This window comes from Geotrypetes seraphini, chromosome 1 (genome assembly GCF_902459505.1).
Source record: "Geotrypetes seraphini chromosome 1, aGeoSer1.1, whole genome shotgun sequence".
Classification (NCBI taxonomy): Eukaryota; Metazoa; Chordata; class Amphibia; order Gymnophiona; family Dermophiidae; genus Geotrypetes; species Geotrypetes seraphini.
In genome coordinates, this window is record NC_047084.1 from 162,585,748 (window position 1) to 162,598,608 (window position 12,861).

Consider the following 12,861-nt stretch of genomic DNA (forward strand, 5'->3'; position numbering starts at 1 on the left):
GTGTATGGAGCAATTGTGCCCTTCTCCGGGGGAGTGGGATACAATTAGGTCCAGCCGCGAGGCACACGCGGCCGGACTGATTTCGGTAGTTTGGGCCGCTGAAGTGGTGGAGCTCCGTCGGCAGCGGCTGCAGGCGCCCAGAGCTCCCCGCCGATGGTGCCTCGCGAATCGGCTGGGAGCAGTGGGGAAGCCTGGTCTTCCCCAAACGCCCACGGAGGGATTCCCCGAAGGATTCCCTCTCAGCTGATTTTTTGACAGCTGATGCCGACTTGCCTGTTTTAGCGGCTGGGACTGTTCAGGCTTCTCAGCCGCTACAGGCTATGGAGGGAGCATTTTTGGCGGGAAAGTCGCCATTTTCACAGTCTGGCCCCTCCATTTTGTCTTCCACCTCAGGTGACCTTCCCCCTGTATTGGAAAGACAGGGGCAGGTTTCTGCTGGGTCCCCTGCTGTGGCAGGGAGTCCCTTGGGACCCCCGGGGGGTTTTCCCCCTGATTTATTTTTTTCTTTGTGCAGAGCCTATTTTCAGGCGGCTGGGGGTCCCAGATGCGCCCAGGGGGTTTCGGGGAGTGGGGTTTCCTCCGCACTCCCTGCGGCTTTGCCTCTCTCGTCTGTTGTGGCGTCCCCTCCTCCTCCTCCCTCGTCCAAGCGTCCACGGGTGTCTTGGGACGAAGATTTATGGTCTGAGGAGCGTGTCGGTCTGGATGAGGACCTGGACTCTTTTGAGGATTTCCAGGACCCTCTTGAGGGGACGGCCGCTGGCGGCGGGTTGTCGGGTTTCCCGTCCTCCGGCGAAGGGGCGTCCGTGGTGCGCCTTTTTCAGAGAGATGAGCTACCGGACCTGATTCAACAGGTTTCTTCGGTGTTGCGTTTTGAGGATGCGCCACCGGAGACTCCGCGTGTGGGGGACCCTCTGCTTCGGGGGATCCGTACCGTTTCCCGCTCTTTTCCCATGTATCAGGATATTCGGGATATTGTACTGGAGCAGTGGAAAACGCCGGAGGCGCCGTTTCGATTGGCGCTTGTCATGGCTCGTTTGTATCCCATCCCAGAGGGGGATCGGGCTACTTTAACATCGCCAGTCGTAGACGCGGTGGTCTCGGCGATTTCTAAGCGGCATACCGTGCCTGTTGAGGGCGGTTCTGCCTTGCGGGACTCTGAGGAGCGCAAGCTGGAGAACATTCTTCAGCAAAATTTTCAGGTCTCTGCCTTTGGGGTCTAGGCGGCTATTTGTGGGGGGCTGGTGGCTCGCGCCGTGTTTCAGTGGGCTGAACGTGTCCTGGATCGGGAGTCTGATGACTGGTCTTTGGTGGATCAGGAGGTGGCGAAGATTGAGATGGCTGCCTCGTTCCTCTCGGATGCTCTTTATGACTTGGTGCGGATCTCGGCTAAGTCTATGGCCTTTGGTGTGGCCGCGCGACGTATTTTGTGGCTTCGCGCTTGGTCGGCGGATGCTGCGTCCAAAGCTAAACTTACTAAATTTCCCTTCCAGGGGTCTTTTTTGTTTGGGGAGGAATTAGATAAGTTGCTTCAGACTCTGACGGACTCAAAGGTGCCCCGTCTGCCTGAGGACCGTGCCCGCCCGGCGTCTCGGGGTGGCACTGCCCGGGGGCATTTGTGGGAGTTCCGCAAGTATCGCCCTGGGCGTGGGGCTGCTTCTTTCCCGGCTCCAGGGTTTTACTGGGGTCGGTTTTTCCAGCGCATGCAGCCCGTCAGGGGGCCCATCGGGGGGCAGGGAATCCCTCCACCGGTTCCCCCGCTTCCCGTCCTGCATAATGACTCCTTGCCGGCGCCCCCTTTGGTTCCGGGGGCCCGGCTGCGCGAATTTTTTCCCAAATGGGCCGAGATCACGTCCGATCAGTGGGTCCTGGAGGTGGTGCGGGACGGTTATGCCCTGGAGTTCGCCCGCTCTCTGCCGGACCTTTTCCTAGCCTCTCCATGTCAGGCTCCATGGAAGACGCAGGCTTTTCGCCAGACCCTTCAGCGCTTGCTAGATCTCAAGGCAGTTGTTCCAGTGCCCCCTCCGGAGTGGGGCACCGGCAGGTACTCAATTTACTTTGTGGTGCCCAAGAAGGAGGGGACTTTTCGGCCCATCCTGGATTTGAAGGGGGTCAACAGGGCTCTCAAGATTCCCTCTTTTCGCATGGAAACTCTGCGGTCGGTCATTCTGGCGGTTCAGCCGGGGGAGTTTCTCACTTCTCTCGATCTGACGGAGGCCTACTTGCATGTTCCCATTTGGGCCTACTTGCATGTTCCCATTCGGGACGGAGGCCCGAATGGGAACATGCAAGTAGGCCTCCGTCAGATTGATAGAAGTGAGAAACTTCTCCACTTCCTTCGCTTTGCGATCTTGGGTCGGCACTATCAGTTCTGTGCGCTTCCCTTTGGTCTGGCCACGGCTCCCCGGACATTCACCAAGGTGATGGTGGTCGTCGCGGCGGCCTTGCTGGTGCACCCTTACCTGGACGACTGGTTGATTCGGGCAAAGTCGTTGCAGGAGAGCTCCCGGGTTACGGCTCGGGTGGTGGAGTTTCTCCGGTCGCTGGGCTGGGTGGTCAACCTTTCCAAGAGTCGGTTGGTCCCGGCTCAGCGTCTGGAGTACCTTGGGGTTCTGTTAGACACCTCCTTGGTGAAGGTCTTCCTTCCAGAGGCCCGGGTAAGCAAATTGCAATCTCAGATTCGCCTTCTTTTGGCGTCCCGGTGTCCTCGGGCGCGAGATTTCCTCCAAGTCTTGGGGTCGATGGCGGCGTCCCTGGACGTGGTGAGGTGGGAGCGGGCCCACATGCGTCCTCTTCAGTATGCTCTGCTCCGGAGGTGGTCACCCCAGAGGCACGGTTTGGATGTTCCTGTCCCCCTGCGAGGCGTGGCGCGCTGCAGTTTGCATTGGTGGCTCCGGACCCCTCACCTGGTTCAAGGGGTGGGTCTGGATCTCCCGCAGTGGACGGTTCTCCTTACGGATGCGAGTCTCCTCGGTTGGGGGGCTCAGTGTTTGGGTCACTCAGCTCAGGGCACCTGGTCCACGGAGGAGGCCTCCTGGTCGATCAACGTGTTGGAGACCAGAGCGGTCCGTCTGGCGCTGTTAGTTTTCCGCTCCCTTTTGTTGGGCAAGTCGGTCAGAGTCCTGTCGGACAATGCCACGGCGGTGGCTTATGTCAATCGTCAGGGGGGCACCAAGAGCACTCAGGTGGCGCAGGAGGCGGCTCGGCTCATGATTTGGGCGGAGTCCCATCTTCTGGACCTCTCGGCCTCTCACATTGCCGGGGTAGAGAATGTTCAGGCGGGCTTCCTCAGTCGTCATTTCTTGGATCCAGGAGAGTGGTGTCTTGGCTCCGTGGCTTTGCAGTTGATAGTGCAGGCTTGGGGGCGGCCCCTGCTGGACCTGATGGCCACGAGTGGCAACGCCAAAGTGCCCCGCTTCTTCAGTCGTCGCAGGGACAGTCTGGCCAAGGGTCTGGATGCTCTGGTCCAACCATGGCCAACAGAGGGGCTGTTGTATGTGTTCCCTCCTTGGCCATTAGTGGGCAGAGTACTTCTTCGCATTGTTCACCATCCGGGTCTGGTGGTTCTGGTGGCTCCGGATTGGCCTTGACGTCCGTGGTACACGGATCTGGTGAGGCATCTGGTGGCGGATCCTCTTCCTCTGCCTCTCTTGGACGATCTTCTGACGCAGGGTCCCATTCCCATGTTCGACCCATCTCCCTTCTGTTTTACGGCTTGGCTCTTGAAAGGGGTCGCCTTAGTAAGAAGGGATATTCAGATAAGGTGATCTCTACGCTCTTGGGGTCCCGGAGGCTTTCTACCTCTCGGGCTTATGTGCGGGTTTGGCGTCTCTTTGAGGGGTGGTGCCGGGTGCGGGGCGTGGTCTCTTTTCGCGCTTCCCTGCCTACCATTCTAGAGTTCTTGCAGGATGGCCTGGATAGAGGCCTGGCTTGGTCTTCTTTCCGGGTTCAACTTGCGGCCCTGTCGGCTTTTCGAGGGTTGGTGACAGGTCAGCGTTTGTCGGCCATTCCTGATGTGGTTTGCTTTTTGCGGGCGGCCAAGTTGCTCAGGCCTACCATACGGCCCTCTGTTCCATCTTGGGATCTCAATCTGGTTCTCTCTGTTTTGGCGCGCCCGCCTTTCGAGCCATTGGACGGCTGCTCTTTGAAGGACCTTACTCTGAAGGCGGTCTTTTTGGTGGCCATTACTTCCGCTAGGCGTATTTCTGAGCTACAGGCTTTCTCTTGTAGGGCTCCTTTCTTGGAGTTTTCTAGAGAGCGGGTTGTCTTGCGGCCTGTTCCTTCCTTTCTGCCGAAAGTAGTTTCTCCTTTTCATGTCAATCAATCGGTGGTCCTCCCAGTCTTGGGTAGTCGGGAAGGCTCTTTTGAGCAACGGCAGCTGCGCAAGTTGGATGTCGGTTGGGTCCTTCGCTCTTATGTGCAGCAGACCCAGGAAGTCCGGAAATCCGATCATCTCTTTGTCCTTCTGGCGGGTCCTCGTCGGGGGGCTGGCGCTTCTAAGGCTACTATTGCGCGCTGGATCAAGGAGACGATTGCTTCCGCTTATCTTCTGAGACAGAAGCCCGTTCCGGAGTTTCTCAAGGCTCATTCCACTCGGGGTCAGGCAGCTTCTTGGGCTGAGTCGTCGCTCGTGCCTCCAGTGGATATTTGTAAGGCTGCGGTTTGGTCCTCCTTGCATTCCTTTGTTAGACATTATCGGGTACATGTTCAGGCGCGTCGGGACGCGGTGTTCGGTGAGCATGTTCTGGTATCGGCCCTGCGGGGGTCCCGCCCGTGAGAGGGACTGCTTTGGTACGTCCCATTTGTAAAGATTAACCTCTACTGGTCTGGAGAGTGCTAAAGAAGGAGAAATTAGGTTCTTACCTGCTAATTTACTTTCTTTTAGCTTCTCCAGACCAGTAGAGGTCCCCACCCTGTCTGTTGTTGTTGTTGTTGGGGCTGTTTCGCGGGCAGTTTTTATTTTTTGCTGCGGTTTCTAGTATTTTTCTAGGGCCGGGGAGAATTAAAGAACAGCGGCTGTGGCTCGGCTGGCTTAGCTGGCGAGCTGTGGGGACATTTTCCTTCTGGTATTTCTCCTCTGCATTTTCCAACAGCATTTGGTATGTTAGTTGTTACTCCTAGAGTATTGTTTATTTCTGTTTCCAGTTTTTAGTTCTGCTTGGCTATTCGGCAGACTGATGTAAATAGAGAAGGGAGAATATTATATACTGTCCCACAGTTTTGTTTTCAGTCTCCACCTGCTGGTCATGATTGGATATATACCCATTTGTAAAGATTAACCTCTACTGGTCTGGAGAAGCTAAAAGAAAGTAAATTAGCAGGTAAGAACCTAATTTCTCCTTCTCTCACTGATGCTGCCTGTGACTTTAGGCATATTAGTGCACGTTCTGTTGCTTAAAGCATATCTCAGCTTTCTGGCCAAGTGGCTGTACACTTTATTGAAGTAACCTGAATTATAATTTACTATGAACTCAGATTTGGAAATGTGAGTAATTTTAAATCTTTAAAAAAATCCAAATTCAATTTTTTTAAGTCGTCTCTTTCCATATCCTAATTCATAGCTGTTAATTCCTTATGATTAAAGCTCTTTTAAATCTTTGTTTTTTTATACTTTTATACTGTTCACAGTATTGTGTTTGCATGTTCTACTCTTGGCAGAATTCTGTGCAAAAAAATTGAAAATTACGCACACAATATTTCACAATTCTGCAAACTGTATTTGTAATGTTTTTTTATGTAGAATTAAAAAAGGCCTGAAATTCCTTCCTCCCTTTTCCTTTTTCAGGCTTCAGCCTCCTCAATTCCCTCTCACTCCAACTACAGTTCTGTCTTCCTCTAAATCCCACCTCTCTCACTCATACCGTGAATCCCCTCCCGCCCCCATGGTCTGGCATCTCTCTATCCACTGGCTTCCTCCCTTCCCAGTCTGGGTCACTTTCTCCTACCATCCCTCCCACCTCCACTTGTGGGTCCAGTATCCATGTCCCCTTACCCTGCCCCACCCACCAGCACCTCTCTCGCTCACACCATTAATCCCCTCCCTATGGTATGATCTCTCTCTCTCTCTCTCTCTCTCTTCACTGGCCAAGCGTTTCTTCCTCTTTTCCCATCTCCCCCTTTCTGGTCTAAGTCACACTCATCCTTCTCCCCCTCACTTATGGGTCCATTATCCATGTCCCCTTTCCCCTGTGAGTGCACAGAGACATGTACATAAATACTTCTGGCCTCTCTCACTCTGTGACGTAACCCCCCCACCCCAACCCATGTGGGTCTGGCATATCCTTTACCTGCGGACTCTCCCAAAGCAACAGTGGCGGCTGGTGGCAGGCTGCTTATAACCTTCTTCACCAGGGCCTCTGTGCTGCATTGTCTGTCTACAAGAAGTAACATCGCAGACAGATGACACAGGAAAGGCCCTGGCAGGGACAGTCGTGAGCAGCCTGTTCACAATGCTGTCTCTGCTGGCCAGCAGCTACTGTTGCTTTGGGAGAGCCCACGGGTGGGGGAAGATGCCAGATCTGCACAGGGGGGGTGGGTTCAGTCAGACAAATGAGAAAGACCAGACTTGCGCAGGAGGAGTTGTCAGGTCATGACCAGAAAGGAGAACAGAAGGCCCCTGCCCAGTGGGAGATGACAAGTCTGTGTGTCTGTGCAGAATTCTTTGTAAATTCTGGGCTGGATACAATTCCATCGGGAATAATGTTCCAATACCTAGCATTATACAGGTCAGCAGCACCTCTTCTCCATGAATTTATTCATACCTACTATAATAGCAGAAATATTGCTTTTGAATATTATCAGATAAATCCTATTATGTGGTTACCAATAGTTTTCAAGCTGTTAAAAATATAACCCTAAGCAAGATGAAAGTATATTTATTTGAAACTATTTCTCATTGTGTGAAAGAGCTTACTATGTGATTGTGTTTTCCATTTTACTATTTTGGGAGGTAAATGTTTGCTTTCCAGCAAGTCATATGTGCTGTTTTTCCTTAATAGAAAGATGTTTTTCAGTTAAAGGATTTGGAGAAGATTGCCCCTAAAGAGAAAGGAATTAGTAAGTAATCTATCTTATTTTTTTGTTTGATTTGGTCATTGCTCCTAGGGCTATGTTTTATAAACATAGAGCATGATGATAACTGTCTGGCTAAACTACTAAATCAGACAATTATACCCTTCCTATTTGTTAACAGTATCTCTAAAGAGCCAAATGGACCTCAGAGCTTAAGGTCTCCACCAGAATAACAGTTAAAACAGGACTACAGCCAACTGTCAGGCCCACGTACTCTGTTCAGTGTGCTTCATACTGCAAAATTATATAATCAACTTGATAATCTCCAGATTCCCCTTCACTTTCTTGGAGATAAAGATCCTTCGTGCTTCTCATACCATCTCCAGTTTTCTAACTGTCTGTGCCTTCATTACCTCCCCTGGACGGCTATTTAAGGTATCCACTGCATTTTCTATAAGGAAATATTTTTTCCTCTTTTTGCCTGGCCATTTCTCCTTTTTGCTGTTACACTCTGTCCTCCCCCTTCCTTCCCCCCAGCACATTTGAAAACAGTGCTGGAATTCTAGCACTATGAATATTCATTTGCAGCTACCCAGGGATTTTCTTTCACTTTTAATAGACCTACTCTACCTTCTCATTCTTGTCATTGCAGCAACAGTCGTAAGGCCAGGAGTTGGACACCAGTATGTTCTATGAAACTATAGATCATGGGTTCCAAATAGAGTCCTCAGTTGTTACCCCTAATTATGACCTTGATTCATTTTCCCATCCTCTTATGGGACTGTGAATGCTGCTTCTTCTGCTGGAAGATTCAGGGATTCTCCACACAGTAATGTGCAGCATTGCTAGTGGGCCAACCCCAAGGAGCTATTTTAAGATTAGCCATGATATGGTTGAAAGATGGGAGGTGAAGAGGAACATTTTTTTGTATTCCTTTCCAAAGGCCTTCATGAAGCACAATCATAAATAGTAATGTCTGTATGCATCAGCTGGTGCAAGCCTGAGTCAATTGACTCATATAGTATTACAAGAATACAAGACGACACTGTTTTCTCAACAGTATTTCTCTGCCTTCAGCAGTGGTATAGGTTGGACTGGTGGAACAGGTTGAATTTGCCTCAGCCTGACACTGCAGAACACAATCCACAGCCTGAATTCCTTGGCCAGTATTTCTCTTGGGGTTCAGGCAAAGGTCCTTTATCCCAGTCAAGCTCAGAATGATTCTGATCTTTTGCAGCATGGACAATGACCCACATGCTCCTGCTTAGTGAAGCATACTTGCACTAAATACCCATGGGGGGCCTCTACCAGTAGGGTTGGAGGTGGGATGGAGTGAGGTATTCAGCCTCCTCGCCCTCTGGTGTACCCCTGCATAGTCTTGTCAAAAAATAAAGTGGGGTATTAATTAGCTTGTTAAGCACCCTATCTTTTGGAAGCAATCCTACAGGGCAGGAATGAAGGGGCAACCTCTGTCCCTCCCTGTCCCCACCGAAAGATCCAGACAGCTACACAGACACTGATCCCGCCCTCAATAGGCCTGACTCATCTTCAGCCCTTAAAGGGCCATCCGACAGAAGGGCCTCTCCATTTTGGAAGCAATCCAGCAAAGCAGGGAGGAAGGGGTCACAATCAGTCCCTCTCTGCCCCACCGGAAGATGCCAGTGCAGACACTGAACCTGCCCACAACAGGCCTGACTCATCATCAGCCCTTAAAGGGCCATCCAGCAGGTGGGCCTCACCTGCTGGGGCTCTTCGTGATGACCAAGAGGAACCAAGCCGGAAACTAGGCCAGATACCCCCAGATTCTGCAACATGTGGCACTCAAGTCTCTGAATATTTCACAGACTGAGGGATAATGGCAGGAACAGCAATACCAAGCCTAACCAGCCTGGCCAAGGAGCAGGTGAGTTCCCCTCTGCTCTTCTGCATGCTTGATGACTGCCTGAACCCTCCCCACCTACTTCCAAAGTGCAGCAGTGCTTCAAACCCTTTTGCATTCTCAGACTACAGTTCTAACTTCCCACATTGCCTTCCCACTCCTCCTGCGGCCATCACAGATCTGAGCCTGCAACACACCTGGGCCCACCGAAAAATGTTTGAGTCCACACCAGAAACCCTTATTGACACTATATATGCAGTAATCCTTGACACCATGTGTCTCACCATCCCAATTATAGGCAAGGGACAGATATGGAGACCTAAGAAACTGCCTCCACAAAAAAGGCCCCAAACAGAAGGCCATACAACCTAATATCTATGCCAGTGTTTCTCAACTCAGTCTGGAGTACCCTGTTGCCAGTCAGGTTTTCATGATTTACACAATGAATATGCATGAAAGAAATTTGCATATAATGGAGACAGTACATGCAAATCAAGTTTATGCATATTCATTGTGGATATCCTGAAAACCTGAATGGAAAGGGGGTACTCCAAGACTGAGTTGAGAAACACTGATCTATGCCACTCTCTCTCTTTCCTCCCACACCTACACCAGCCAACCTGTCTGCTGCCCTAATAAATGCCAGATCAATCATCCTGCTAAACTGGGATGTACACAGGTGATGCTGGACTCATTTAGAGCACTGGTCTTTAATCCGGGGGCCGCCGCATGAGCGGACTGCTGGGCACGATGGACCACTGGTCTGACCCAGCAGGGGCAATTCTTATGTTTTTATCAACAAAGACATCATCCTCAACTATGGATAATGAATGGAACATCCTTATGATCACTGAACGTGGCTACATGATAACAATGGGGTAGCATTGGGACAATTATACCCCCCCAACTACTAAGCTCTAGACAGGAAAGTTTGAGGGGTAGCAGCCATTATAAAATCGAATACCTCTTCCAAACTTATAAACACCATCACTAACTGCCTTATAATGCCTCATTTCCTATATTGGCAAAAATGGAGAAATCACATTTGCCCTCATCTATAGAGCCCCGCACTCTTCCACGAGTGCATTAGAAGATCTCCTAGCCACTATAGGCAAACTAGTCATCGCCTACAAGCAGATAATCATTCTAGGTGATTTCAACCTCTCAGACTACCCCAATGCTACCGGATTCTCTACAGACTTTACAACAACCTTATCCGACCTTGGATTCTATCAAATAATCTCTTCAGCCACCCATACGGTAACATACTAGACCTCATCTTCATACATGGAGACCAATCACTGGACATTTGCCCAACAAAGACTCTCCATCAGAAACCCTATCTCACTTCGATATAATCATGCAAGAAGACCTAGCAAAGATAATGAAAACACTACGTCCATTAAACTCGATCCATTTCAGTCTAATTGTATGCACAGAATCAATCTTATCTCTAATCAACTCCTCTCTAAGAATATGAATAGTACCCAAAAGCTGGAAATCGGCCATCATTAGACCTATTCTAAAAAAGCCCATCCTTGACCCCAATGAACTCGGTAACTACAGACCACTCATTTCCAAGATACTAGGAAAAAACCCAGTACTAACACAATTGCAAGGCTTCATACACTGACATGAAGCCCTCTCCACCTACCAGTCAGGCTTCAGGAAATTCCACAGCGCCGAAACAGTCGTGGTACCTTCTTCAGATAAACCAACTAAGAAATCACCTCCAAAGTCTGGGGCGCAGGTCATTCAGGCATCGAGCCAATTCATGCCGACCAAGCGCAAGCCCCTTTGGCTCCTCTCAAAGACAAAGACATATCATCATCATCGTTCTCTTCAGAGAGAGCCGTGACACATCTTTCAAACAAAAGCTCAGTGCTCTGATCTGAGATGAGTTTGGACAGCAGTTTGGGCTACTAGGAACGACTTCTTCAGTATCAGTCCAGCCTGAGTGCCTAACGATGCGAGTTGTTGGTACTATTACCCTCTCTTGACACCGATCTCCATCGAGGTTTTCATCGAAGGAGAAACATCATTCTCTATTGGGGGAGACATATCAATTGTCATTGTGACATGCAAAGATCGAAGGAAAAAAATGAGGTTTTCTTTGAGAGAGATGCATCGATCACCATTGAGGGACATGCATTGATCATCATCAAGGCTTTCATCGAGATGTTCATCGAGGGAAAGGTATCGATCGAGGGAAAGTCATCATGTTTCATGTTTTCCATCGAGGCGTAGTCGTTCACCACATGACTGTCATGCGTCCAGACATTCTCCTCAATACCACTCAGTGAAACTCCATTCTTCCTCTTCACGTTGCTCCTCAAAATCTGGAAAACATACAAAGAAACGAAAACATATATCTGATTCTTCAGATAATTATAGGCCGAAGCGCCTTTTGAGGTCATCTTTATTGCATCAAGATTCTGACCTTCAGCTTCATACAGATATGGAAATATCTCAATCGTCACCACTATTATCAGGTTCACCTTGTTCACACTGTAAGTCTTCATCTAGGGACCCTTCTCCTATTGAGAAACTATCTTTCACACGTTTCATCAAGCAGTTGGGTCAATAATTATCAGTTAAACTAGAAACAGATACAAAATATTCTAATGAGTTCTTGGAGACTATGGACTATGACCAGCCTCCTAAAGAATCATACAATTACATACAATTTTAAAGTCACATTATGTAAAAACTGGGAGTCACTTTTTTCAGTTCCTGTGACTCCATAGAAGTTAGGTTCTATGTATAGGCTAACTCCAATTCTAGGATTTGATAAATCTCAACTCTCTCATCAGTCCTTGACAGTGGAGTCTACCCTTAAAATGTCAACACCTTCAAGGTATAGTTTATGCGACAGTTCCGCCAGGAAGAGAAGAGTGAACCATGGACAAGTTTGACTAATGTGGAGGTTATTTTTGTTTATCGCTGTAATCACAATTTCCGCTTTATACATTGTTTCAAATAAATAACAGGTACAAATAGGTTTAACCTTTAGTTGAGTTGTTAAAAAGTGCTGTTTTTCAGTTAATTATTTTAAGAAGCAGTTGAATTTTTATATTAAACCAATTGTTTCAGAACTGCCTTCAATATGTGTGTGTGAATGTTCATAGTTATTTTGTATATGGTTTTCTGTAGCCTCCATGTCAGTGAAAGAGGTCTTGCAGAGTTTGGTTGATGATGCCATGGTGGATTCAGAGAGGATTGGAACCTCCAATTATTTTTGGGCTTTTCCCAGCAAAGCTCTTCATGCACGAAAACGGAAACTGGAGGCTTTGGAAATGCAGGTAAGTAACAACTTGAGAGCTGTCACTATTTTATTTAGTATACCTGGATCTTTTTTATATTTCTCTTCATACTTTCAAGTGAGTTAACATTTAAATGTAACAAGACTTTGTAGATAACTTATGGGCAAATTTATTTTTGCCATCATGTTCCTGATTAAAATTAAGGTTTTCAGCATGTCCACTGGTTTGACCAACATTTTTTCTTTACTACAAATACATGAGGCGGAATTCCTTAAAAATCCAGAACCTTCCAACTACCATTATTTAGAACACTGTAAAAAAAAAAAAATCCTCATTGCTGTAGGAAAGACATAATTGGATAATGTTTTTTGGGGGGAACAAGAGGAAACTTTTTAGTTGCAAAATCTGAGGGTTGTATACAAATTGGAATCTACAAAATTGCTGTAAATCAATAGTTCTCAACTTTTATTTATTTATTTCTTAACATCAGGACACACCTAATGGACATGATTTGTATAAATGACACACTGCACACGTGACCATGATACACAATTTTTCATCCTTCTAGACCAAGGGTCTCAAAGTCCCTCCTTGAGGGCCGCGATCCAGTCGGGTTTTCAGGATTTCCCCAATGAATATGCATGAGATCTATGTGCATGCACTGCTGTCAATGCATATTCATTGGGGAAATCCTGAAAACCCGACTGGATT

General features: G+C 48.5%; 1 protein-coding gene across 2 annotated transcripts in view; it reads left to right on the forward strand.

Moving 5' to 3' along the window:
• Positions 1 to 12,861, forward strand: part of MND1 (meiotic nuclear divisions 1) — a 76,902-nt gene that overhangs the window by 15,902 nt on the left and 48,139 nt on the right. For both annotated transcript variants that reach the window (XM_033926651.1, XM_033918208.1), the window contains exons 3-4: positions 6,996 to 7,053; positions 12,041 to 12,189. In XM_033926651.1, coding sequence (XP_033782542.1) covers positions 6,996 to 7,053; positions 12,041 to 12,189 — 207 coding nt within the window. The remainder of the gene's footprint in view (positions 1 to 6,995; positions 7,054 to 12,040; positions 12,190 to 12,861) is intronic.